This window comes from Cucumis melo, chromosome 10, assembly GCF_025177605.1.
Source record: "Cucumis melo cultivar AY chromosome 10, USDA_Cmelo_AY_1.0, whole genome shotgun sequence".
NCBI lineage: Eukaryota > Viridiplantae > Streptophyta > Magnoliopsida > Cucurbitales > Cucurbitaceae > Cucumis > Cucumis melo.
In genome coordinates, this window is record NC_066866.1 from 3657658 (window position 1) to 3685151 (window position 27494).

At 30.0% G+C, this 27494-nt stretch overlaps 3 protein-coding genes across 4 annotated transcripts; 2 read left to right on the forward strand and 1 right to left on the reverse strand.

Moving 5' to 3' along the window:
* The first annotated feature begins 3786 nt into the window (after nt 1-3786).
* LOC103504412 (glutamate--glyoxylate aminotransferase 2) lies at nt 3787-9633 on the forward strand. Of its 2 annotated transcripts, none has more exons than XM_051091214.1 (14): nt 3787-4085; nt 5346-5550; nt 6050-6115; nt 6233-6350; nt 6721-6802; nt 6913-7000; nt 7135-7293; nt 7861-8034; nt 8109-8240; nt 8338-8403; nt 8500-8564; nt 8801-8892; nt 9000-9156; nt 9370-9633. In XM_051091214.1, exons 2-14 carry the CDS (start codon nt 5434-5436, stop codon nt 9497-9499), a joined length of 1446 nt encoding a protein of 481 aa, XP_050947171.1. In that variant the 5' UTR covers nt 3787-4085; nt 5346-5433; the 3' UTR covers nt 9500-9633. The 2 variants fall into 2 exon arrangements, with proteins under 2 accessions (XP_050947171.1, XP_050947172.1); XM_051091215.1 differs by having other exon boundaries at nt 3923-4227.
* A 4888-nt stretch (nt 9634-14521) lies between these two features.
* On the forward strand, nt 14522-24930 carry LOC103489551 (protein DETOXIFICATION 29). The gene is made up of 9 exons (XM_051091217.1): nt 14522-15055; nt 16524-16841; nt 17740-17963; nt 20370-20456; nt 22125-22181; nt 22926-23164; nt 23310-23428; nt 23820-23906; nt 24681-24930. Exons 1-9 carry the CDS (start codon nt 14723-14725, stop codon nt 24735-24737), a joined length of 1521 nt encoding a protein of 506 aa, XP_050947174.1. The 5' UTR covers nt 14522-14722; the 3' UTR covers nt 24738-24930.
* Nucleotides 24931-26741: 1811 nt separating this feature from the next.
* LOC103488974 (60S ribosomal protein L27a-3) lies at nt 26742-27410 on the reverse strand. Its single transcript, XM_008447947.3, has one exon. It carries the CDS (start codon nt 27305-27307, stop codon nt 26867-26869), a length of 441 nt encoding a protein of 146 aa, XP_008446169.1. The 5' UTR covers nt 27308-27410; the 3' UTR covers nt 26742-26866.
* Nucleotides 27411-27494: the final 84 nt, after the last annotated feature.

A 27494-nucleotide genomic window follows, 5' to 3' on the forward strand; every position in this document is an offset into this window, starting at 1 on the left:
AATTAGTATACCAAGTACACTACTTGACTTAATTTGTGAAAGTTTACCTGTCCAGTTATGTCAAATGTTATGACTGAAGTCATGTAAGAAGTATACTAATTTCAAAAAATATAATGATTTTGTTACAGTAATAACCCTATAATAATTTTGTTGTTATTGATTTTGTTATTTTATTTATGTTTGTTACTAGATTGGCTAATTCATTATATTTTATTTCGTTTAATGATTGTGCACCATGAAACTAGATCTTGTTAATGTTGTATAATTGTATTCATTCACAATTTATATGGGATACTTTCTCTACCATAATTTTGATCTGCTAAAGGAGGGAGGCAACATCCCACTCAACGTACTATTCTTGTTAGATCAGAGCATTATCATATTATGTCGTACATTGAAGCAATTGGTTTTTTTGTTGCTCAAATTGGATTTATTCAATTAGATTAACATCTTGCTTTAGTGGAGCGTTGGAGACATGAGACCCACACATTTTACATGTAAACGTTATGATCCAATTATGACTACTTTTGGTTGGGAAGGCTGTTAAGACTCCGTTGATGTGTAATTGGAAACAAGTCAATGAAGATTTTTTGGAAATTTGACCACTTGATAATATAAGGTAAATGGTTCACAGAATTGGCACCTAATGCCAATGTCGTTATTGTCTAGAGATATGCTTGTGCACATATATTACAACTCATTGGATGATTTTTGTTTGTCTACAAGTCAAACACATTGGTACAATGGTACAATGCATGTTTGTTCCACTTTGAGGCATTGCATGCCTTCCATGAATTGTGTTGTGCTAGTAGTGTACTTAGTGGTGTGTCTCAAAAATACTATCTATTTTGAGACACACAACTAAGTTAGAGGCATGACACTCTAACATCAATAGAAAACAATGATCCTCTACATATCTTCGCAATGATATGATATTATATTTCGGACATAATCTATCATCACTTTTTTTTCGGTTTCCCCCCTACTATCCTTCCCGTTCCAGACTTTCTAGCTTGTAGTTGCAACATATGAAAATCACATTTATGTCTCTTAAACTTCTGACTCCACGGTTTATGCCAAGTACATCGGATCATAGGAACTAATTATGAAGTTTATCAAATTACCGAATTCTAACTTTTCCTTGGGTGTGATAGATACCAAGTTTGTAATTTAACAAAAAAATAAAATAAAATAATAATAATAATAAAATAAAAAAAAATCTTGATTTATATCAATTATGAACCTCAGAAAATCAATATGATGCTCACTTCGTGACAAGGATGATATTAGAGTCAATATGGTATATGTACCGTAGGAAATGCTGCAGCTGTTTATGAAATTTCTTCTATACTCCATCATACGGAAAGGCAATCGCTATCTGGAAAGTAGAAAATTCAATGAGATAGATACTACAAACTAAAATGTACTCAGCATTTCCATTTCAAAAAGTCTAGATCAACCTTATCTCTCACAATGCAGTTTTAGTTTTGAGATGAATATTCAAAACGGCTTCAAAAGCATCCACAATTATTGACATAGGTTGTATATAATTGTAGAAAAAGAAACAAGAATAAATAGAAGACAAGAGTTTACAATGCCAGAATCTATCCACTGCTGCAATCCAATCTTCTTGGCCTCGGAGATCAGTCACTGGTATCGAGATCGATGTAGAAGCAGAGTTTTAAATTGAATAGAAAGGATCAGTCCACTGTGATAAGAATTCTTGAAATTCTTCGTCTTGCACACCATTCTGCTCTCTTTAGCTTTGAACATCCGATGGAGTACGACAGAGAACTTCGGGAGGATTTGAGGGGTTTGCTAGGGTTTCTGAACGGAAACCGAAGGGGGCGATATCCCGCCGTACGGCGTATGGGACTCTGATGACTAGCACTGTGACGCGCCATTTATCTGCCGGGTAAAAATTGAAAATCAAGTTAAACGATAACGTTTTTTGACATTCGTATGTTTTCGTAGAGAAATGACGTTTTAAATTAGTGTATTTTGGCCTTTTGTGACATTTAACAGCCTATTAAAAGAAAGTTGCAAATTATACTTTTTAAACTTTCTCATTTATTTCCTTTGTTCTTTTTAAATTTTGTCTCATTCAGTTAATTTTGGATTGAATGTTTAAGTTATTAATGGACTAATTTTTTTAAATTTTTTTATGAAAATCAAAATAATTGTAGTCGACGTGAAATAAGATTAGGTTGTGGTGTTTAAATTTTCATTTTTATTATCGATTGATAATAAATTATATTAGATTTCAACATTCCTTTTACATTTTAATATATTTCTACTTCAAATAAGTATAAAACAAATTTGGAGAAAACAAACATAAATTTTATAAACATAAAACTAAAATAAAACCATCATTATCAAAAGAAGGTAGATTGGTATCAACAAAAAAAAATTGACATAACAACATGAAATTTGAAAACAAGTTATTGATATCAAAATTTGGTTATTCGTCGTGCAATTGCAATAGCTAGAACGAATTAGACAATGTCTAAAAAAGACAATAAAATATAGCATTGGTGTGTTGCTTAGCTAACAACACTCTAACAATCAAGTTAATAAAAATTTAAATAGCTAAACAAATGAATATTTGATAATGTTTTCACCGTACCATAAATATCTAAAGCTTGATTAATTATATATAAAATATAATTTTGTAACTAGTTTATTGACTTACTAATCTTTTTCTATAATTGATTTAACTTGGCTATTACAAATGGACTAATCCAAGCAAATGGGTTGTGTTTAAAACAATTAATCCAAGCTTGTCTATCATGGCATCCCCCCACTGTTGGTCATCACAAGGCACATGAACTACCTTGAACCTACCATCTCATGCTTTCTTTAAATTTTATTGTAAAATCATCTTTTACCTTCGGAATACATATTGAATTTTCATTCATCTGATAGATTGATCTGTCTAATCCTTATAGTTGAATTATAGGTCAATCTCCATACTTAACCAAATAACACATTTCTTTTAGAATGACTCATTCAGTCGTCCTTTTAAAACTAAATACTTAGCCATATGTTTCTATTCATAGCATTAATAAATAAGTAAAAGATGTTAGATTTGTACATAACCTTCACAAACAACTATTAACCTAATTGATGTAAGTTGATAATTTTTTTTTTTATCAAAGGTATTAAATCAAATTAGCAAGTACGCAAAAATTGGTTAAGACGTACATCTACAGTTTCAAATATCTCTACCTCACTCATTGAACTAAAAGAAAACTCACTCCCCTGACCTTTGCAAAAGCACAAAAAGAACAAAAAACTGGTCACCCTATGATTCGATGATTTGTTGTCAAATGAATAGAGAATTTGCTTAAGGAGGATCTCAAACTCCTTTCCATATTTCACAAAGAATGAACAATTTTAAAATCTTATAAGTACTGTAGATTTAATTTTTTTAAAATAAATATTATACTTTAGTACATCAATTATCAACATTTTTTTACTTCAAGGGGATGATTTTTCATATCTAAAATATCAATTTTTGCAAGAAATTTTAACTCTTCTTTTCCTCTTTTTTATTTTATTTTATTTTATTTTTTATTTTTAAAGGACATCACATCTCATTGTCTAACTAAAAAGGCTTTAATAAGGATATTTACATGGTTCTATACCTCTTGACCTCATCATAATGGTATATCTCACTTTGTCAGGTTTCACATTAATTTTTAATTTTAAAGGATAATAAAAAAACACCCACCACTACTTATTGATTTCATTTGTCCAATGTCTGACCATTGAGCCAAAGAAACATAGCCACCAAATTTATGCACTCTATCAAACTAAAATTTCAGTATGAAGCTACGCCACACTTTTATAGTTTCATGAACTTTATCTCTTATTATCTTTTTTCCAATATGGAAAAAGAAATCCATACTCCAATTTTCAGTGGCTCTGATGCATCGTTACGTTCAATTTTATTGCCACATAATTCCCCCTCCCCAATATCCAACTTTCACTCAGACCCGGGTCCCAATTTTGTGTGTCAGTCGAATATCGCTGCATTTCCTCAATAGTTTCCCTCTCTTCTGCAGCGATTCGCTCCAACAAAGGTCAGTTTTGACCTCCCTACGCCATACCGTATTGAACCCATCTCCGATTTTTCTAATCATAAATAAAGTCATCTTTAGTTGTTTGCTTAATCTGATTACTCATCTAGTTCTTTAAATCAGCATTGGTTTTCACTGGGATTTGGTAGTGTTTCCTTTGCATTCTTATTATTAATCTTTGAATTTCTTGCTTAGTTTTGCGTGATGAATCCATTGTTGAATGAATACGTGATGTTGTTAGTTTAACTCTTTGTGGGTTTTTGATCATTAGTCATTTATTTGTTCTGTTTTAGTTTTTCTTAATCCGTGGCTTCCTGGAGTAGTCTAGCTGTCTTAACTCTGGTGGGTTTTGATCATTAGTGAAAAATCATGCTATTCTGTGTTGTTTGTTTGTGGATTTCTTCCTCGTTTGTATCGATGCGCAGTTTTTCCTTTGCAAGACTTCAGAAATCAAAAGAGCTATGAGATTTTTGGTTTATTCTGTTACATAGATTAGACTGCTATGAGCCGATTTAGTTCATTTATATTGCTGTTATCAATCACTCGCATTTGCACTCTTTTTTCTATCTTCTCACATTGGAAGAATGGATGTATTTTTGAGCCTTCGACTGTGCACTTTTAGTTTTCTTCCAGTCGTCGTTCTTGGTGAAAGACGAGTAGCTTGAAGTTGTATGGAGTCTATCGATGGAAGTTTACTGATGTTTTCTGCGGATTCATTTACGTAAATCATAAAACTATCAACATTCCCCTTGATGCATTGGATTAGATATTAATTTGACTCACGAAACTCAGTGTTAGATACTCAGAATGTGAACTAATATATCAAGTCGGAAAAAGAAATGCCACTATAGAAATTGACCACGGGAGTTACTTTGACAATGTTACAATTACTTTGTCACGTTAAAAATCACTCCAGTTCTTTAATTAGTTAAAATTAATTTAATATTTTTATCGAATCATTAAAACAGTCCATAAAATCATAAAGTAACTTTAATCATTTTAGAATCACTCCTAAACATACTTTCATGCTTAACTAGGACTAAATTCAAATGGTTAAGCTAGAATTAAGTTAGTTTGGTTAGGGTATATTTTATTTTATTCTATCTCATTTTGTATATTCTCAATACTTTTGTGTGAATCTGTGATAAAGACACGAAAAGCTGTAATTTCAGGTCCATGTTTTCTTACCCTCCTAAGAGCTTTGAAAAACTTGTGCATTTGGTTTCTTATTTATCTTATATTTCACTCTCTTGTAAATTTCAGGTTCAAGGCAGATTTTTCTTTGGTTGGTAAATTCTAGCTTTGTTTGCCTGTATTGGAGTGATAGATTAAATAAGTCAAGTACATCACCATGTCACGCAAGGCACTAGACTATGACTCGATTAATGAAAACGTGAAAAAAGCTCAGTATGCTGTCAGAGGAGAACTATATCTGCGAGCTTCTGAGCTTCAGAAGGAAGGAAAAAGGGTATTAAGTTTTAGTCTAAATATATTTCTGTCAATCATACAGTTCCTTCTCTGCGCTTTAGAAATTTTCCTTTGATTATTTTAGGAGTATGGTCAATTTGTAATGTTTTACTTTCATCAATACTTTCTCCCCCTACTGTGCTTTATTGCATAGTTCTTGAAATAAACTTGGCATTCCCACGAGTCGAAATACTTATCCCTTGGTTTATTAGTGAACTAGTGATAATTTTTATTATTCTTTGCCGTGGTCCAATTTAAATTGATTAAACAGAATTCCATTTGAAATATTCGTTCTTTTCCTCTTTCTCTATCCCTTCTCAAAGTTTTGGAATTTTGATCTTTGATTTATATTTAAGTTAATCTTCTTGCCACCATTACATCGTTGAGACCTGTTGATACCCTTGGAAGTTTGTCGCCTTTTTTAGTTTTGTTTAGCAACTTTTCTACTTGGTCTATTTGATAGTCTAGCTTATACACTTGTACCTCAAATATATCTGCAGATTATTTTCACAAATGTTGGGAATCCCCATGCTCTTGGACAGAAGCCATTGACTTTTCCACGTCAGGTTTGTTGCTACAGCCACTTCCATTTTTTGTTGATGTCCGATCTCTTTATTTCTTTTGAAACTGAAAGCAACTCCTGTTCCGATGTCAGCATAAAACTACCTCTCTTTATTCGACAGGTTGTCGCTCTTTGCCAAGCTCCCTTTCTGTTAGAAGATCCCAATGTAGGATTAATATTTCCTGCTGATGCTATTGCAAGAGCCAAACATTACCTCTCACTGATTCCAGGAGGCCTAGGTAATTTCTCAATTTTCTTTCTCATGTTAGAATGATTCAGTCTTAATCGTTGAAGGATCCTGCTGTTGAGAAGGGGTGTAATGAAATCATAACAGCAAGAACACAACTTTAGTTTCAAATTTTCTTGTACTCTGGTACTAACATTAGGTTTCAGGACCACATTTGTCCGTTTCTTATGTCTACCTTATTTATTTTGTTTAAATTTTCTAAACTTGACAGCATCCATTACTCGATTTCCTTTTTTTACTACTCGGAACTTGGAAGTGTAACTGACTTAGAAAGCTCTGAAAGCACTTGGTTTCATAGAAGTTCAGATCTTCAAGGACATACATTAAATTGATTGGTTTTAATTCTTCCAAAATACTTCTAGGTGCTTACAGCGATTCCCGAGGAATTCCTGCAATTAGGAAGGAAGTAGCAGACTTTATAGGAAGGCGAGATGGCTATCCAAGGTGATAATCATGTTATATCTATGAATTTCAATAAACTTATGTGCATAAAAAATGTGTTTGAGTTAAGTTGATAAGATTAAAATGCTTATGGTTCACTGCTCACATGGCAGCGATCCAGAACTCATATACCTCACTGATGGTGCTAGTAAAGGTGTTATGCAGATTTTGAATACTATTATCCGCGGTGCAGGGGATGGGGTATTGTTCTATTTTCTTTATTGACCTTGAGAACGTGATTGCTTTTTACTACAAAAGTTGATACTTGAATGAATACCTTTCTTCATTCTCTCTACCCTCTTTGTATGTGAATTTTAAAACTGGTGTCTTATCAGATTCTGGTCCCGGTTCCACAATACCCTCTTTACTCAGCCGCAATTGCACTGTTCGGGGGTTCCCTTGTTCCGTACTACCTAGAAGAGACTGCAAATTGGGGTCTAGATGTTAACGACCTTCGCCAATCCGTTGCTCAGGCTCGCTCCAAGGGAATTACTGTGCGTGTGTTTTCCTTATTTATTGGTGAAAGCAAAATCTTCTAAGCAGTGTTTTGATATGAAATTGAATTCAAGTATTCGGTTTTCAAAATTTAGAACCAAGCCATCTTAATTGATCTTCCATCCGTAGCTCATTAACATTTATATAACAACGAGTGTGTTTAAGGATCGTTTGGAGCCTGAGTTTGCTATTTTAGTTATTGGTTATTATGGTTTATAGATTATAGGAATGTTTTTAGGGGTAATATTTTAGTTTGAATTATAACTTATAGTAGCCTGTGTTTGAAGTGGAAATTATTTTAGCATGGACTACAAATGCATTTGTAAGAGAATGGTTACAAAATTATAAATACGGTAGAAAATTAAGATTTTCAAATAGTTTTATCGTAGCTAAGTGTAAGGTACAATAATTGGGAACTCCAAACTCTTATAATCGGAGGCCTATACATTTACAACTATAATAACCCACTCTACCCAAGGCAAGTTGGGACCTAATGTCCCCAAGTCCGTAGGTTAAAGTCAGCAATAACTCGACAACTAATGTATTGTCTATTGGTTTCTGGTTAGGTAAGAGCTATGGTGATCATAAATCCTGGGAACCCAACTGGTCAATGCCTTAGTGAAGCAAATCTGAGAGAGATACTAAACTTCTGTTTCAAAGAAAACTTGGTTTTGCTCGGAGATGAGGTTTATCAGCAAAATGTATACCAAGATGAACGCCCCTTCATTAGTTCTAGAAAGGTAAATGGTTATATCTTAGTCTCAACTTTCTTTTTGGTTTTCAAATCCATACTCTGATTTGTTGCATCTCTCAGGTATTACTGGATATGGGCCCACCCATCAGCAAGGAACTGCAACTTATTTCTTTCCATACTGTGTCAAAAGGATATTGGGGAGAATGTGGACAGCGAGGTGGATACTTTGAGATGACCAACATTCCTCCAAGGGTTTGATTACATCATAAGTTAATTGTTCAATTCTATAAGTTTCCTTTCAGCGTTTTTATAATACTCATGTAAACTTCGATCTCATCTGATGCTGCAGACGGTCGATGAAATTTATAAGGTTGCATCTATATCACTCAGCCCAAACGTTCCTGCTCAGATATTTGTGAGTCAACTCAATGTGTTATATGTTTGTTTCTTAGCCTTCAGATTTGTCACACCTGAATTTTCTCACGGAGAAAGTTGCATTATTTATTTGCAGATGGGGTTGATGGTCAACCCACCTAAGCCTGGTGACATTTCATATGATCAGTTTATTAGGGAAAGGTATGGCTAGCTTAACATAATACTTTTTCCCACCTCTTTTATGGCATGTACGTTGAGCAAGATCACATTTTACAATAGTACTGTTCCATTAATACTCGCTAGCTGTATTGAATCCTTACGTTGTTGAATTGTCCTGAAGGCGATATTACTAGTCATATACGCCAACATATTAGGATTGTGGGAATCACCAACTTTTCAATTAAATAAACTGTATTTTATCATTTGTGGGATTGTAGCAAGGGGATCCTTGAATCTCTGAGGAGAAGAGCAAGAATAATGACTGATGGATTCAATAGCTGCAGAAATGTGATCTGCAATTTCACAGAAGGTAAATTGTCTTTTGTTTTGACATTTCATCTTTTCTTTTTCTTCTCTTCTTCCGAATTCGATGTCTATGTTATTAGATTACAAAAAACAAGAGGATTTTTTTATCAGGTGCCATGTATTCTTTCCCACAAATTCGCCTCCCGCCGAAAGCCATTGAGGCTGCTAAAAAGTTAGGAAAAGTGCCTGATGTTTTCTACTGTCTCAAGCTCTTGGAAGCCACTGGAATCTCCACTGTTCCAGGTTCAGGCTTTGGGCAGAAAGAAGGGTAATATTATAAGTACTTTTAGAATCTTTCCTTATTTCTTCTTTTACAAGCATTTGGTCTCCTTTAGTTAATCAACTTCATCGTCTTCCTAACTATTGTTACTTTTAGAACTGAACACGGTCCTCTTTTATCTCGGCAATGTACTTATTTTGGTTTGAACGTGATCTTGCATAACTTAAAAGTCAATTGCCATTGCCTGATCTTTTCTTACAGGGTGTTCCATTTGAGGACAACCATCTTGCCTGCTGAGGAAGACATGCCTGAAATCATGGCAAGTTTCAAGAAGTTCAACGATTCGTTCATGGAGGAATATGAAGACCATAGGGGTTATTCAAGAATGTGATCAGGCGGCTTCCATGTGTCGATTCGAATTCACGATATAATTACTGTAAAGCTTTGGCAAGCATACATATCTAACCTTATTATAAGAACTCTATTGTTATATATTGGATTGGATGTCATCTTTTACTCTCTTTATATTGGATTGCACTTTGTAAGTGATGATTAGAGAAGCAGAAGAATAGCAGTGTTTTGTGAACTCCTTTGCTAAGCACTGGAAAAAAACCTACCAAGTGCTAGATTGCTTTTTGAAAGGATTTTGGAATAGTAAACACCTTACTTTAAAATCAATTTCAAACTTTAATTATATACTTTTTAAAGCGATTTCATTTTATTAAAATTGATGTTGCATGGTTAAAAGTATTTTCAAAGTGACTTATAAAAAGTGATTAGAGAAGCAGAGGAATAGCAGTCTTTGGTGAAATCCTTTGCTAAGCACCGAAAAGAAACCTACATACCAAGTGCTGGATTACTTTTTGAAAGGATTTTGAAATGGTAAAAAACACCTTAGTTTAAAATCAATTCAAACTTTAATTATATACTTTTTAAAAGCAAAGGTCATTTTATTAAAACTCATTTTGCATATGATTAAAAATATTTTCGAAGTGACTCGAAAAAAAATGTGATTTAACTGTTTGTAAAACCACTTTCTAGTATGGGTCTTTGATTCCTTGAAAAGTTAGAGTGTTTAGTTTAGTAACTATTTTCGTTTTTTATTTTGGTTTTTAAAAATTAAATTGATTTATTTATAATATTTTATAATGATTTGTATCTTTTTTACAATAAGAATAAACTCATCTATTGATATTGTATACGTTAAATTCTTGATAGCAGTCCATTTTGGTTAGTTTAGATAGGATATAAATTATATGTATCTAATACATATTGATTTTTCTCCGTTTAAACCCGCTATCAATTGATTCATAAGAGAAAAACCTATCAACATGGGGTCACCTAATATGATTAAACTAATACTAATTAACATAATACAAAATATAACGACGGCTCTAAATTAAAATAGATTCGTTTTGGGATTATGTGATGGTTAAGTGTTCGCATCATGCTATCGATATAAAAAAAAAGACTTAACACAAGAAAATAATATCTACTAACCATAAAATCTGATAAGATCAAGGTTCAATAATACATTCCCAACCCCCGAGTAATCCTGATAACTTTCAAGGATACATCCCAACCTCCCATAATAAATATTTTTTTTGCCCATTTTTCTTTTTGACTAATTATTATTTGGTCCTTTCGCTCTTGGGTTTTTCACCCTCGCTTTCACTTTTCTTTCCCTTTGGCTCTTCCCTTCTCTCCTTTGGTTCATCTTGGCCTCCAAAGCTACACAATTAATCATATAAATTATATACGTTAATTTTCTCAAATGTAATCAAATAAATCAAAATATTTTACAAAATATAACATGATTGTAGATTTTATTAATGATAGAAATGAATAAATACTAACATAGAAAATATTGTTAATGCTACTACTCTTTTCTGACGGGTGGAAGTTGGAGAAATCTCTACTTTGCTTGCAAGTTCGCACCTTGTAAAGAGGATTGATTTTGGGGCTTTCGGATTGAATTTGATGCTGCTAGTGTTGTCAAGTCCCTCCTCTCTCTCTTGCTCTCTTTTTCCTTTTTGTGTCATTCATTGTCTTCTCTTATTAGTTGCTTAGATGTTGGAAGGTTGTGCTACTCTTCTAGGTACATTGCAATTTGAAGACCCACTTTTTGACCAAATCATATGCTTTGTCTCTTGTGTCTCTCAGAGTAGACTTATCCTTTTTTTTTATTAGCTTTCCTATGTTGTCAGGACTGATAAGATTGTAGGTGGGATATGACTTTTGTTTTCAAAGAAAAAAGTCTAATAAAATGTTCCCATTTGTTTAGATCAACCTTAATTCTCCAATATTACTTACAAAATTACTTTAGCATTCACATTTCGTTCATGGACAAGGATAAAAGTTGATTTATTTATCCCTAATCCCCTTCGTCTTCGATATTTAATACCTTCAAATAATAAGTCAAACTCCATTCAAATAAATAACATATCGATTGTCCTGTTGATTGCTATATATAATTATTTTTAATATAATATGATCCTTTGTGGCTGTCATTGTTACGTTATCATTTTTTAATTTAGGTTAATTTGTCTCCGCTGTATTTTGAACAAAGAAAAAACCTATTGTTATTGTTTTTGACAACGATGCATTGTTATTATTATATATTGACATAAAAGATAAAAATATTTCATAACTAAATAAAATAGAATATATGCATCTCAATTATCATAATGCATATCCCCTTAATTAGTGGTCATCGTCAATTGGCCAATGTCAATTTAAATCAATTTTGATTGATTGATGGTTCTCACCTTTTGTATTCTTTCCAAGGATCTTTAGGATAGATTGACTTACTAAATGAATCTTGATTGGTTTCCATTGATTTTTGAAACAAAGTACCCATCACTTCGTATACACTGGTAACGAAAAGCAGCAGTTTATTTGTTTTTCACGTTGAAATAAAACATTAATAGTTTTCATTTAATATTAATGTTTTTTCTAATATAATAATATTTTTAAATAAAATACTAAGAACGCTTGACATAAGGAATTGCTTTTTCAAAGTATATTATTTTAGTTTGATTATAATAACATGTGTTCGAGATATTTTAGTTTGAGAATAAAATAATAAATAATAAATATGAAATAGTGACAATGATAGAAAATAGAAAGTTTTGAAATAATATTAACCGTAATAGATTGAAAAGTACAAAATAATATTTATCGCTTATTATAATATTAGACGGCTATTATTTAGAATATTTGATGGCAGTTTCAATAAAAAAAAAATATTGTAGAATTTATATGTGATAATTGAAACTTTGTGGTAAAAAGAGAGTAGTTTTTTATAATATCTTCGTTTTTTTAATATAAAAACTACCATGAAATGCGTGAGAAGGCATGTGATCAACACTTCAATTTTTCATTTTTAGAAGATTTCTGAACTATAATGGTTAAATAAGGGAGCTACTGACAAATTCGGGATCCCCGTGAAACTTCGAATTGCATTCCGCGTTCTATGTTTAGACAAGACAATTGATTGTTGTGTTAATTTTAAATTATACTACTAAGATTTAGTCAAATATCCTTTTTGTTTCTTTCAATTATTCAGTTTGAAGCTAAGATGAGTTATACTCACTTATATTTGTATGAACTATTTTTAAAAAATTATTTTTGGATTTTTAAGTTTTAAATAGAGTGAAAAATTTATATTTTCTAATGTATTCAAATTTTGAAATGTATAATTGTATTAATATTAAATAAAAATAAAAATATTTTAAAATATAGGATTTTCATGAAACTCAATTTATATTTTTAAATTTAAAATATGTATTATGTAATAAATGATAGTATTACTATATAATAAATATACAATTCGTTTAACTTTTTATTGAGAAATTTCAGTTAATCTGGTTATTCTTTTGTTCAATTACAAATCTACCCTCAAATTAAAATGAAAGATGTGAAAGTGGGCAAATCAAATTACGGTATTTGTTGTTCATTCAATCAAATTATGCCACGTGGCAGTTATACCTAAAACTATGTCAGACACAAATAAAAATAGATTAATTTAAGTTCGAATCCCAAAGCTTAAAAATGTACATATAAACCTTCGAAAACTCTAAAAACTGAAAAAATCAGTCTTATTTAACAAATTGAACATCTATTCTCCAATGAAATAGGTTGTCTAGTCTTCAAACAAACTGAGCATCTCTTCCCCAACAAATTGATCGTCTCTTTTTCAATAAATTGGTCATCTCTTCTTTTATTTGCAAGCTGAAGATTGATCTTCTTAAAGATTTGAAGGCTTCAGTAGATTGATCATTTCTTTACCATTTACCAAATTGAAGGCGGATCCTTGAAGAAAATCATTAAGTTCAAAGGTCAATCCTTGAAAAAAATCAACAAACCCAGAGGTAAATATGAGGACAATATCCTCAAGTCCAAATGTTGATTATCTAGAAGAATCAATAAGATTAAAGTTTAAAATTTATGTATTTAAAAGAAAAATTAGATGATTATATATTAGAAGCTGTAACACTACTACAAATCAATAAAATATAATCAAGTTTATTTCTACAAATCAAATTTTCTTTGTCAAAATTTCGTGTGAACAAATTAAGAATTTCAACTAAAATTTAAATCTACTATTAGACATGTATAAAAACATAAAATAAATTTTACCTTTTCAATAAATCAATTATTTGTAAGAACACGTTTAATAAATTAGGATTTCTTTAGTAACTATTCCATTACCTATTTTTCCTCTATGTCACTAACTATTTGCATCTTTCTTCGATACAATAATTAAATTCTTAGCTAAATTTTAAATAACAAAAACAACATTTTAAAAACTACTTATTTTAGTTTTTAAATTTTAACTTAATCTTTTAAACTAACGGTGAAATATCAATAACAAAAAAAAAAAAAAAGTCGAATATAGAAGTAACGTTTATAAGTTTTAGCTTTTTTTTTTTTGAAAAATAAAAAATAATATTAAATTAGTGTAAAACTATGTCAATTAAATTAGATGTATAATGTGTAAGTTAAAAGTTTACAATAATTATAACCCAAATGGCCAAACCACATTCAATCTTTTATTTAACGTCGAGTAGTTGACTAACCCATAGAGAGCAATCTTAAAAGATAATTGTGAAGAACAGGGACGTGACAGGACACTCACTTTACTCGTTAAAGAAAGAGGATAGACAAAAACAAGGATGCCATTTAAAGAGACAGCAGCGCCAGTGGCCACACCAATATCACCCATTTTTGTCGTACTTACATATCTCAGCGCTCTACCAAGCGGTAACCCCACGCTGAAGATTTTCGAACACACGATTCATCTACCACCACTCTACAGCTGTTTTTATTTAATTATATTACACTTTTTATATCTAATGGATAAATCTAAAATTTAGTTATATTTGTTTGTAAATATTTTGGTTTATATTGTTATTTGAAAATAATATTTTTTATAACAGTTTGAAGATACAGAAATGAGTTAAAAATAAACTTTTGCGAGACAGAGTTGAAGGCTAGCTCAACCAAAACATTCTTTATTATAAAAACCGGTGGGTTTTGTTTGTCTGACTTTGAAGGGTCGTCGTTTGCCAAGCAGAGTGTGACGACGCTGTACGCCTAATCTCTTTGTTCAATGGCGGATCTTTCTCAGCCACTTCTCTCGCAGAGAGAGGAAAATAAACCAATCGACCACTCGCCGGAATCCGGCAGGAAAGATACGAAGGCTCTTTTTGCTCCCGACGCCGATGACATCCCTCCAATCAACACCACACGTGATTTCTACAGAGAGTTCTGTATTGAATTAAAGAAACTGTGGTACCTTGCAGCTCCGGCGGTTTTCACATCTGTTTGCCAATATTCTTTCGGCGCCATCACTCAACTTTTCGCCGGACAAGTCAGCACCATCGCACTCGCCGCCGTCTCCGTTGAGAACTCCGTTATTGCCGGCTTTTCCTTCGGCATCATGGCACGTACTCTTTCCCCTTTTTCTCCAATTATTTACAAAAAATTAAATTCTTCATTAATAATTTTCTAGCCTAACTCTTTAGTTTTTTATTTACTGTTTTAGAAAAACCAAATTTAATTAATTGTTTATTTATATTATTTAGTTTTTTTAAATAAATAAATAAATAAATAAATATATATATATATATATATATATATATATTAAGAGGATTTAAAAGAAATATCAAGTTGAAAAACTATTGGAAAATAAATTCTAGAATTGAGAAAATATTGAAGTGACGAAAAAATAGTAAAATATTAAAATATTAGACTACTAGTCTTATCATATCTAAATCGATTTGTAATATTTTAATAAATATTTTGGTTTATTATGATGTATTTAAATTCATTTATTGCATGATTTTATCTTATAAATCTATGACATTATTTTCTATCTTAATAAATTCACTGTCCGATTCCCATTCCAATTCTTTTTCCTAGTATTATTTCGAAGAAAAAAAAAGGAATATTTTGGTCTTTTTTAAATTAATAGTTTTTAAATTTTTAGTGGTGTACGTAACATGAGTTCGATACCTCATAATTAATATAAGATTACATTTAGAAATCAATTGACTATGAAATCTAAATGTAACAAATTGAAAATTCCACCTACAAAATATTGAAATAGCACTAATTGTCGGTAGGTTTTGAAAGGTGAACCTAATAATACTCACATTGTTTGTTTGTCTTTTGCTACTTTTTTTCTAAGATATAATATAATAGTTTGTGAAATCCAAATAGATATTTTGTATTAGTTTTCAAATTTGATTTGGTTTCTTCTTCTTTAGTTATTATTTTTATTATTTATTGTCAATTAGTGCAAATTCATATTTGTCTAAAATGATGTAAAACTTCATGAATTTCAAATGGATAGTTTAGGACTTGATGGAAACTTAATCAAATATTTTCTAAATCCCATTTGTTATTATTATTATTTTGTCTATATTCATGATGATCTTGTATATTGATTTTGTCTGTTTTTGGTGCTTGTTTTCTCACTGTCTCACACATTATCTTACTTAGACAAACAACTTGACAGAAAGATCCATAATATTCTTTTAGAAGAGATTTTACACCACTATTTTAAAATCATTTTTAAACATAATGTAAATTAGAAAGAACGAGATCTATTGTCCATATACTACAACCAACAGAGTTTATTAAACAATACGTCAACATGACACGTAATGAATGAAAATCCTATGAAAACTTATGTCTATACTATGCTAGTATAAAAAAAAATTATTTTACCGTAATTTTAATAATTCCATACTATTTTCATTTATTATTGTGTATTATATTTAAATTTATAGCGTAAACAAACTACTTTTAGACAAATTATATCCATGTTTATGGTGCCGAATGTAAATAAAAATTTGAATTTTTTCTTTTGAAATGTGAAATAAAATTTGAAAAGTGACGAAGTGCAGTTGGGAATGGGAAGCGCATTGGAAACGCTGTGCGGGCAGGCGTACGGGGCAGGGCAGCTGGATATGATGGGAGTGTACATGCAAAGATCGTGGGTGATTCTCGTTATATCGGCGGTGGTTCTAACGCCGGTTTACATATTTTCGGCGCCGTTATTGAAGCTGATCGGACAGACGGAGGAGATATCGGAGGCGGCGGGAGTGCTGTCGATATGGATGATTCCTCAGCTTTATGCTTACGCCCTTAACTTTCCCATCTCCAAATTCTTGCAGGCGCAAAGCAAGATGATGGCCATGTCCGTCATCTCCGCTGTGGCTTTGGTATGCTTTAGTTTAGGATATTTATCTTATAAACCCTTGCATTTAGACCTTTCCTTTCATAAATTGAAGTTTATATAAAAGACTAAATTTATTACTGAACTATAATTTTCTTAAACTTAATTTATTTCAATATATAGTTTGTTTTTTCTTATTATTCTAAAAAAATTTACATTTTCCTTACTTTGTTACGTTATTTTTATTTTGTCATTGCAGTGTTGAAGTGAATTATTATGAATAGAAAAATATTGTAAAAAAACTTAAATAAGTATTAAAGAATTAAGAAGATTTTGCTATATTTTATAAATAATTTTAATATCTTGTTATTATTTAAAATATTTCAATTTTTCCTTGTTTCTTTTTATATCTTCAAGTTAGCATTTATTTTGTTTAAAGAAAATTATATCCACAAATTCATGTGTGAAATTAAAGAAAATTTAAAAATAATATGAAGAAACGTAAATACATTTTTTTAAGAAATAAAAAATTGATATTTTTAAATATAACAAAATAAAACAAAGTATTTACAAAATATTTAAATTTTATTAATGATAGAGTCTATCAATAACAATTAGAAAAATCTATTCGTATCTATTCATTTTTATCGATGATAGAATTTTGAATTGGCATTCAAAATAGCAAAAAAGAAAAAAGAAAAAAAGAGTTAAATGATTGTCTTAGAAATTAAAAAGGAAAGATCGAAATGATATATACTTTTGATAAATCTTAAATTTTATTGATACAAAGTTGATTAATTAATTAATTTTTAAAACATCATAAATATTCTGAACTTTGATATATTTAATCCTATTCAGTAAATTTTAACTTTGAGAGAATTAACTATAAGATTTATTAAAAATATAAAAGTTATAATGAGTTTATATGTTGAACACTCCTCCAGGTATTTCACACGTTCTTTACTTGGCTGTTCATGCTGAAGCTGGGTTGGGGTTTAGCGGGTGGTGCCATAGTGCTGAATGCATCATGGTGGGTGATCGATCTTGCTCAGATTGTTTATATATTAAGCGGGAGCTGTGGTCGAGCCTGGTCTGGTTTCTCATGGCAAGCGTTTCACAATCTTTGGGGTTTCGTTAGACTCTCTCTTGCATCTGCGGTCATGCTCTGGTCAGTTTCTTTTACCCTATTTTTCTGTTATATTAGGATTATTAACCTATTTTTACTTGCAACATTTTTGGACATATTCAAAAAACCACCGGTTGTAGTGTAGTTTTACATTTAATTTTTCATTTAAAAAATTCGACACTAAGACTTTTTAACAAATGACAAAATTTCATCTTCACAGGAGTAATAGAAATTGAGCATCACATCATAAAAATTGAATTTCATTCTATTTACATTCATCTAATTTGAGGTTATAACATTTATATGAGTTTTGGGATTCAATTTTTGTGATCCAAAGTTTTAAAGTATTATTAATTATTACTGCACCGTATTCTTTTAATTTGCAACTTTTCAACATTTTATTTACTTTCACTAAACCTTTAATTATAAACAAATTGTTTTAAGAAAATATCTTTTTCTAAAAAAAAAAAAGTTTTAGCAACTGTCAAACTTCTAAAAAGTACAGCTCGAAATGCATTCAAATATATTTTCTTTTACCAATAAGAAGTTTGAATTTGTATTTTATTATTTTGTCAAACATCACAATTGACCTATTGGTTAGTTAACTAGATTGATTAGGTTTTTTTTTAAGGTACTTGTAATTGATAGTAGTTTTAGGAACCAATAATTAATGTGTCGTTTGGTAATTATTTTGGTTTTTGAAAACATTAAACTATTTTCTTTCAAAGTTTCTTCCATTTTTATCTATATTTTATAAATATTTTAAAAAACCAAGTCAAATTAATTTTGAAAATTAAAAAAAAAAATTGTAAATTTGTTTTTATTTTTAGAATTTAGTTAAAAGATGGAAATCATTATTCGAACTTGAAAGGAAAAATAAATAGCTAAATAGAGCTATTTATAAAAAAGCAAAAACATAATCACAAACGAAGCTTTAGTGTAAAATATTTTTCAGAATTACAAATATATCAAAATTTATTAATAATAATCTATTGTCAATAGAGTTAATAACATAACTTTATTATCACTAATATACTTGTATTAACAACATGATTATACCCACCGACATTATGTGATACAATCTAAATATTACTATATTTATAAATTCATTTATTTTAGATTATAAAGATACTTTAAATCTAATAGTTATATTCATAATTATTTATATATATATATATATATATATAAAGATTATAAATCATTAAATAGTTTGGCAAACCGACAAGCAACGCCGAGGTGTTTTAAAAATAGTTTCGATCACTTCTATACAATGTGAAAGTTTAATAAAATATTAATTAGATAATCTAGAGATTCAATTATTTGATTCTTTATGTATGCTTAATTTATTTTATTAATACCTGCTACGTGCACTAATTATGATTTCTTCTAAAAAGAATATTAATTATGATATAAGGTATATGTACACACCATGAACTAACATGAATTCTTTTTTCCTTTGAGTACGTATGAACTTGACTAAATGGTTTATGGTTTGTTTATGTTTAATTTATTCTACTATACATGTTTGGGGCATTAATTAGTTCAACATTAATTACTATAGAAATTTAATATAGAGTTAGATGGTTGTAACAATCTCTCTAGTTTTGAGTTTAAATTCATGCATTATTTATCAATCCGTTCATAGAATCAAAATTAATATTTAATTCTAAACAAATTTGGGATCGATTAAAAAATAGTTAATTCACCAAATTATCGTTTTGATATTTGATGGAACATATTTATTTAATGGAAATGAAGATAAATATAATGATTAGATTTTAATTATTAATATATATTGTAATATTTCTAAAACCTTTTGAAATATAATAAACTATGTTTGAATACGTTGAAACACTGATAAACCGTATTGTAAATGCTAATCTATCTCTAATAAATTATAAGATTCTATCGGTGATAGACGTCTATTATTTATGTTTACAATTTTTTAAAAAAATGTTGTTATACATTTTATTATTATTTCTGAAATTTCTAATAATTATTACACCGTTTAATATTATATAGAAAAAATACATGAGATGCCCTAAATGAGTCTTCTATCCATGATCTAAACCAAATAATATTAAACCCAAATTAAGAGACATTATCTTCCTAAAGGATTCCTTATCAAAAAATTGGACATACCTCTTGAACTCCAAACCTTTTAAACTCAATCACTCTTGGATTTCTAGGAGTCCTATGAAGTTCTCTATAGGTTCTGCCAAAGTCGTTTATAGGTCTTTCAAGGTTTTTTATTTGACTCAATTTAGAGTTTAGACTGCAATATTATTCATAAGTGATAGGTCCTTTATAGATATCTAACAAAAGTGATTTGACTCAACACTGATCGATCTCACGTAGTCCGGATTCACACTCTTTGTATTAAAAATAAATATTAACAGTAATTACTGATTTAAATTAGTAACGGGTGATTCAGTTATAATTGTGCAGTTTGGAGATATGGTATTTTATGGCTCTGATACTGTTTGCTGGATACTTGAAGAACGCAGAAGTTTCCATTGATGCGCTGTCCATATGGTACGTAACATATTTGGTTACTTATTGCTTTACGATAATAATTGAGTATTTTATTTAATTAATCGATCTTATCGCATGGAAAAAGGTAAAAGAAATCATATCTACCATTGATTAATTACATTTGTCTTTACACTAAGATAATGCCAAAAGTAACAACTCCAATCATCTCCAACAGTCAGAGAGGCTGCCATTAGATCCATACTTTAATATACTAACATAACATGGAGCATGGATCATATGTGAATGTCTTATCCAAGAAAACATAATTTAAATTATACGTTTTTTTTTATTTTTATAAATATAATAAAATATTAAAATTTAATTTTTAGATTACAATATGATTTATGATTGACAGTTTATCTCGATATAATATATATATATATAGATATCAATCATAATATTATGATGGACAGTTTATTATTATTGTTATTGGTGTCAGGGGTCCAGTGGGATGGTTAAATGCATGGTTTTTTATTTAAAATAAATAAAAGAAAATTAGAAATCAATTGTTAAGAAACTATTGTTACTCTTTCTATATTTGGTTTATGCCCAATATCTCTATCACCCATGGAAATGAAAGGTAAATTTTATGTTTTTGATTAATTAAGATCATTCTATCGAATTAAAAATCATTTTAAAACTTTCTTTAATTATTAAAATTAATTTAATATTTAATATTTATATTTTTAACACAACTTTTTTTTTATATATATAAAATTTAGTTAAGAATGAATAAAAAATATTTTGGTTGTGAAAGTGATAAAAGCAATTTTTAATTACTTTCAAAACATACGTTTGACCATATCATAAAATTGGTTTTGAATAACTAATAAATATTAAAATTTGTTTCTAAAATCCAAAAAATTAAAATACAGCAAAAATGTAACACAATTTAAATATTTAAAAACCAAATAAAAATTAAACACTTACATTATAAAAATTTAAAACTTAAATAAAAACTAAATCCAAAATATGAGCAATGTCGAGCCAATATCAATTCTTTCACCGTGGAAAAAAAAAAACAAAATCTTTCCTATGATTAACCAAAGACAAACTCGAAGGACTATATTTATTTGAAAAAAACAAAGTTGGTTGAAAATAATTTATTGAATTGCAAGAAAATAAATACAGTGGGGTTGGAATTAAAGTGCTAAAATGACCGGTCGTCTACTGTCACGTGGCTAAAATTTCCAAAAGGAAATTTTCTTTTTATCATGGGAGACCCATCAACTTTGAATAAATGTACATCATCATGGCTTTATTGTTCTTGGCCATTCATCAAAGATAATTACTGAGTTGGATGAAAGAATTAATGGAGATTGTAAGAAATTAAAAAAAAAAAAAAAAACATCTATTACAAGTAACCCTTCTTTTTATTTTTTTTTTACGAGTTATTTCGGTATCTCGTCTCGAATTTTCTATACATCTAGATTGAGATGAGTAGTTTCTAGTTATTTACACTGTTTTTCTTTGTTATATATAAGATCAAAAAAACTTTTCTAACAACTCCCATTTTGGCAAGATAATAATAATTAAAAAAAAAGAGAGAAAAAAAAACTATTGTTCCCTAAAGAAAGCTTAGAAAATCAAAATCATAAAAGCTTAAAAGTAGTTTGGAAATTGTCCAAAACACTTGTATATTAATTTGGTGTGTTTTATATGGTGCAGCACGAACATCTTGGGATGGACTGTGATGGTCGCTTTTGGAATAAATGCAGCCATAAGGTACAAATGGAAGAAATCACAATTGGTATATTATTATTATTCTTCATAACAATTACTTAAGAGCATGTGTGTATTGTTGTGTTTTTGAAACGGTAAAAATTAGTTTATTTCATGTTTATATCACTCTCTGAGTTATGTTTTTATTAATTCAAAATCAATTTTAGTTATGCAAAATTTATGTTTTAAAAGGTTAAACTAAGGTGTATTTTCGAATATAATAAATTTTAAATTATATGAATGATAGTTACTGATAGATACATTGATAGACCTCGATAGAAATATAGAATAGTGATAAAATTTTGTTATATTTTGTAAATATTTTCAGTAATTTTGACATTTATAATAATTTTTTTCTTAAACATGAATACTTAAATTGAATTTAAGTTACTACCGGATATTTGAGTGTGATTTCAAACATGAAAAATAAAAAGTAATTTCATCGAGTTCGAGTATAGATATAAAACAGCGATCATTCTTACCGGCTGAAATTAAAATTGAATAATTATATTTTAATTGATGCTTGAGAATAATTTTGAAGTTAGATATTTATAATCTTAAGCTTTTGTGACGTTTAAAATCAATCTAAAACACATTTTACTTTTTATATTTTTTATTATAATTATTATTCTATGATCACTTTTGTGAAGTTTAAAATTGATTTTACCTAATTGAAAGCATTCCTTTGAAAGTAATTTTGAAAGCATTTAATTTTAATCATTTTAGAATCTTTGAAATTATGTGTAGTGTTCGAGTATCAAACGAATTGGGAGCAGCACATCCAAGAACAGCAAGATTTTCATTGGTAGTAGCTGTAATATCGTCGTTCGTTCTGGGTCTCATTCTAGCAGCTATTCTCATTATCACAAAGAACGATTATCCTTCCTTATTTTCGAGTGATTCAGCCGTGAGAGAAATTGTGAAGAGCCTAACTCCTATGCTTGGTTTCTGCATTGTCGTCAACAATATCCAACCCGTTCTATCCGGTACCCTTTTACTTCTATTTTACTCTTAGATTTCAAGACCATTTGGAATAACTTTCTTTTATCTGAAAACTACGTTTTTAAATACTTGAAAAGTCATTCTAAACCGTAGTATGTGTTTTGTGATGGAAATTAACTTAAACTGCAGGAGTGGCTGTTGGAGCTGGATGGCAAGCTTTTGTGGCTTATGTGAATGTTGGCTGTTACTATTTGTTTGGGATTCCCTTGGGACTTCTTATGGGTTTCGCTCTTCACTGGGGTGTTTTGGTAAGTTCATTTTCTTTATCAAAATATTATTCGTTGAACCCGTCGCCATCTATTCTTTTTCACATCGAACGAATCTACATGCCTACTTTATAATTACGGTATACAAATTCGAGAATCCAACCATACAGAACTGTTAAATGGCACAAGATAAGTGGACTCCTTGTATAATTTCTTTTGATGACTCCATTCCTTTGATTTGTTAGAACAATGGAACGTGACTATAGCAATCAGACCTAACTCCTAAATTAGTAGCAGATATGACACAAGGCTGTATTTGCTCATTGATCGTCTATCAATTTTATTGTATTTACAATTTTTTTAAAAAGATTTACATACACTGAATTATCCGCCATGAAAAGGTAACCATTGCAATTACCATTAACTTTTGCAGGGAATATGGTCTGGAATGATTGGAGGAACCATAATTCAGACTCTCATTTTGACATGGATGGTGTACAGAACCAATTGGAACGAAGAGGTAAGACTTCATTTTTCGGGTGAATTTAGACTTTATCCAATAACTATTTTGGATTTTTTTTCTCTAAAATCTAACTCTATTTTATTTCCTAAAACGAATAGTTGCGGGTAGAGGAAAATTAGATTCTAAATATTAGGATATATAGCAATATCTTAAAACAATTGCAAATATACCAAAATCAATTAAAGTCAATCAATAATAAAAATCTATCATCAATATAACACGTTGAAAATATCCGTCTATCATATTGGTCTATCATCGACCAATATTCACTCTAAATAAAATAAAAGAATTTAAGATGTAGACCATGTTGAAAATACTCGTCTATCGTATTGATATATCATCGCTAGACCAATATTTACCTTAAATAAAATAAAAGAGCTTAGATGAAAAACCATACAAGTTTATCGATAGACGTCTAACATAAATGTTTTTTTGCTATATTTGTAAATTTTTTAAAATATTATTATATACTTAATTGTTATACGTATTATAATTAACCTAGATGGGATAAAAGAGTCGCATTCATCTAACTTCTAGAAACAAATTTTTTTTTAAAACATAGTTTTTTTAGTTTTCAAACTTTGACCTAGTTTTTTAAACATAAATTAAAAAAAAAATACCAAAGAAAAAGATTTAAAAATAAAAGAGGTATTTATAAGTTAATTTTCAAAAACCATGAACTTAAAATGAGATTGTTACAAGAACAAGATGTGAGTTATTGGAATTTTGGTTTGGAAAAAAATGACCGAAATTGGAACGATGAAAATGCAGGCATCTGTTGCTGAGGATAGAATAAGGAAATGGGGAGGACACTCTGATTCCTCGTAGAACCACTTCTAGAAGCATGGAGGGAGCCAAAAACCAACCAACATTGGCATTGTTGTCCTTGGACGTAATGATGAAGTTCTAATTAGTTAGATCTTATTTGATAAAAGAGTTTCATATTTTGTCTTCTCTTTTTTGTTTGTGAAATTTTTGTTTATTTACTCACTACTAATATGATTTTGTTAAGATCTTTGAATTCTTTGTTAAATTTAATAAAGAACAAAGAGTTTTTGAAAAACAATAAAACAAACAAATTATTTACACTTAAAGAATCATTAAAAAACAAAAATCTATGAAATTTGATTTTTTTTTTTTTTTTTTTTTGTCTATTTTGTTATTTTTATCATTTTTCTAATAATACTATTTTTGGAAATTGGATTTTTTTATATTTGATTAAATAAAAAATCAAAGAAAGAGTGAGGAAACATGCACAATTTTCGAAAATTAAATGATCAGCAAGACCTCAATTCGCATTCGAAAATTTCAATAGCATCCTCACTCATTGACAAAGTATGAGTAATATTACCTTATTCAGTATCTATAAGTTAATGAAATTTGTTATCAAATTTCTATTAATAATTCAAATGTTGAAAAATGTCCAGAAAAATGAACGAACAGATATAACTTTCAAAACCAAAACCTAAAACCTAATGGGATACACATACGCTATAAATTGTTGATTGAAAAATTAAAATATGACAATGTAAATTAAATAATTGTTTTTACATCCTACAAAATCACTTCTAACTTTAAAAACCATTCTCTTACCGGTGGTTCCGACGGTAAAATTGATTATTGTCGCTATCCCCTTCGAACTATCTATGGGGTGTTGCCCTTGTGTTAACATTTTATTCAATACTCTGATCAAGAAATGACAAATCAATCTTTTTTATTTAAATAAAAAAACAATTTTATAAGATTAAATAAAAATGAAATTAAATCATTTGAAATAATTGCTTCGGATGTTTTATTTTATACTCTACCTATGATACCTATACCTATCATCTAGATATAAACGAGACTACTACGATATTTACTCATTGGTTGTATGATCTTTTTTAAGGTCCCATGTCCCTCCTATTATAAATTGAAATCCTTTAAAAGCATGAAAAGTTCCAAACTGATTATCAACTTGTTAAAATAGTATCACAATTTTGTCCAAAATGTTACATATTCAAATGCATTAAAGAAAATTGCAATTCGATTCATGCTCATTTTGATCTAGAAACTTCTGTATGTACTTGTTTATCATCAATCAATTCAAACATTAAGCACTAAATTGGGACATGGCAAAAGACATAATAGAACTAATTGAAATTCTAACCGAAACTTATTAAACATGGGAAAAAGTTACTACACATTTGAGACTAAACAAGTATATACATGTCTATATTTTAATGCTTATTTGAACTGTCGTCCTATGCCCTATTTCAAATCTCAAGGTCGGGCTTCAAACTCCGTCAAGGGAAAGACAGGAGGAAAACTGATATAGAGCAGCAAAATTAAACATTTTAAAACTACTAGAAACGAAATGTAAATCACAGTAACCAAAAATCCTTTTCCTCGTATAAATTTGACTCTTCAGAATGTGTAATATAAATTTATAATCTCTCAAGTATTTCTGGGAAAGAACCATCTGTTCCTGATTGTCCATCATTATCAGTCAGAATCCCTTAGGAATGCCCAGCAAGAACGTAAGCTTTTGGTAAAATTCAGATTATATGGTCAAACTACTTCCAAACAAATGAATAATAAGTCCCAATTTTTCCCTATATAAGTTCAGATCAATGTCATGTTTTTGCAAAAGTATTAGTACACTTTCTCGAATCACTTGACCAGAGAATTCAGTAGACTCCATCAAATCAATGTTCAAAATAAGAAAGGTGAGTGGTTATAGGCATTCTTATTGCACTACCCTTAATAGTTCAATCAACCATATATTTCTCTCGCATAGTCTAAGAATCAAACACTAATTGAGTAAGAACAGAGCTTGAACATAGCATCAGATAATGGAATATGGACCCATAAAAAGCTTTAAATTATAAAAGAAAAAAGAAGTTCAATAAGTTCAACCAGACAAAAATGAAAATTCACCAAGAACAAAAATCTCTATAACAAAGAGAAACCCAAACCTAAGCTGTAAGAACCACCGCGCCGCCAGCCTCCTTAATCTTCTTCTCGGCGATCTTGGACACAAGCTTGGCCTTCACCACAATAGGCTGATTCTCCGGTAAGACACCCTTGCCCAAAACCTTGAAATATCCGAACTGCGTAACATCGACCAATGGAACGTTGTCTTTGGAGGCTTTATCCTTCACTTCTTGAGGGATCAATGACCAGATCTTGTCAACGTTTACAATCGGGCAATAGAACTTGTTGCGAAGCTTGTGGAAATAACGCATACCGACTTTACCGAAATAACCAGGGTGATACTTATCGAAGAGAATCCGGTGGTGGTGCATACCTCCGGCGTTTCCCCGACCACCAGGATGCTTTCGGTGTTTGCCGATTCTACCATGTCCGGCACTGACATGTCCTCTCTTCTTCCTGTTCTTCTTGAAACGAGTCGTCATGGCGGATCTCTCCCTCTCTCTCTCTCACACACACACTCTAGGGTTTCGGCTGCTCGGAGGAGATGGAATGACAGTAGGGTTTGAGGGATTATATGAGTTGGGGAGAAAGAGTGTTTTGTTTTGTCATGGACTTGGGCTTCGAGATGCTAAGAGGAAGGGATGGGCTTCGTGACGGCTTCTATTGGGT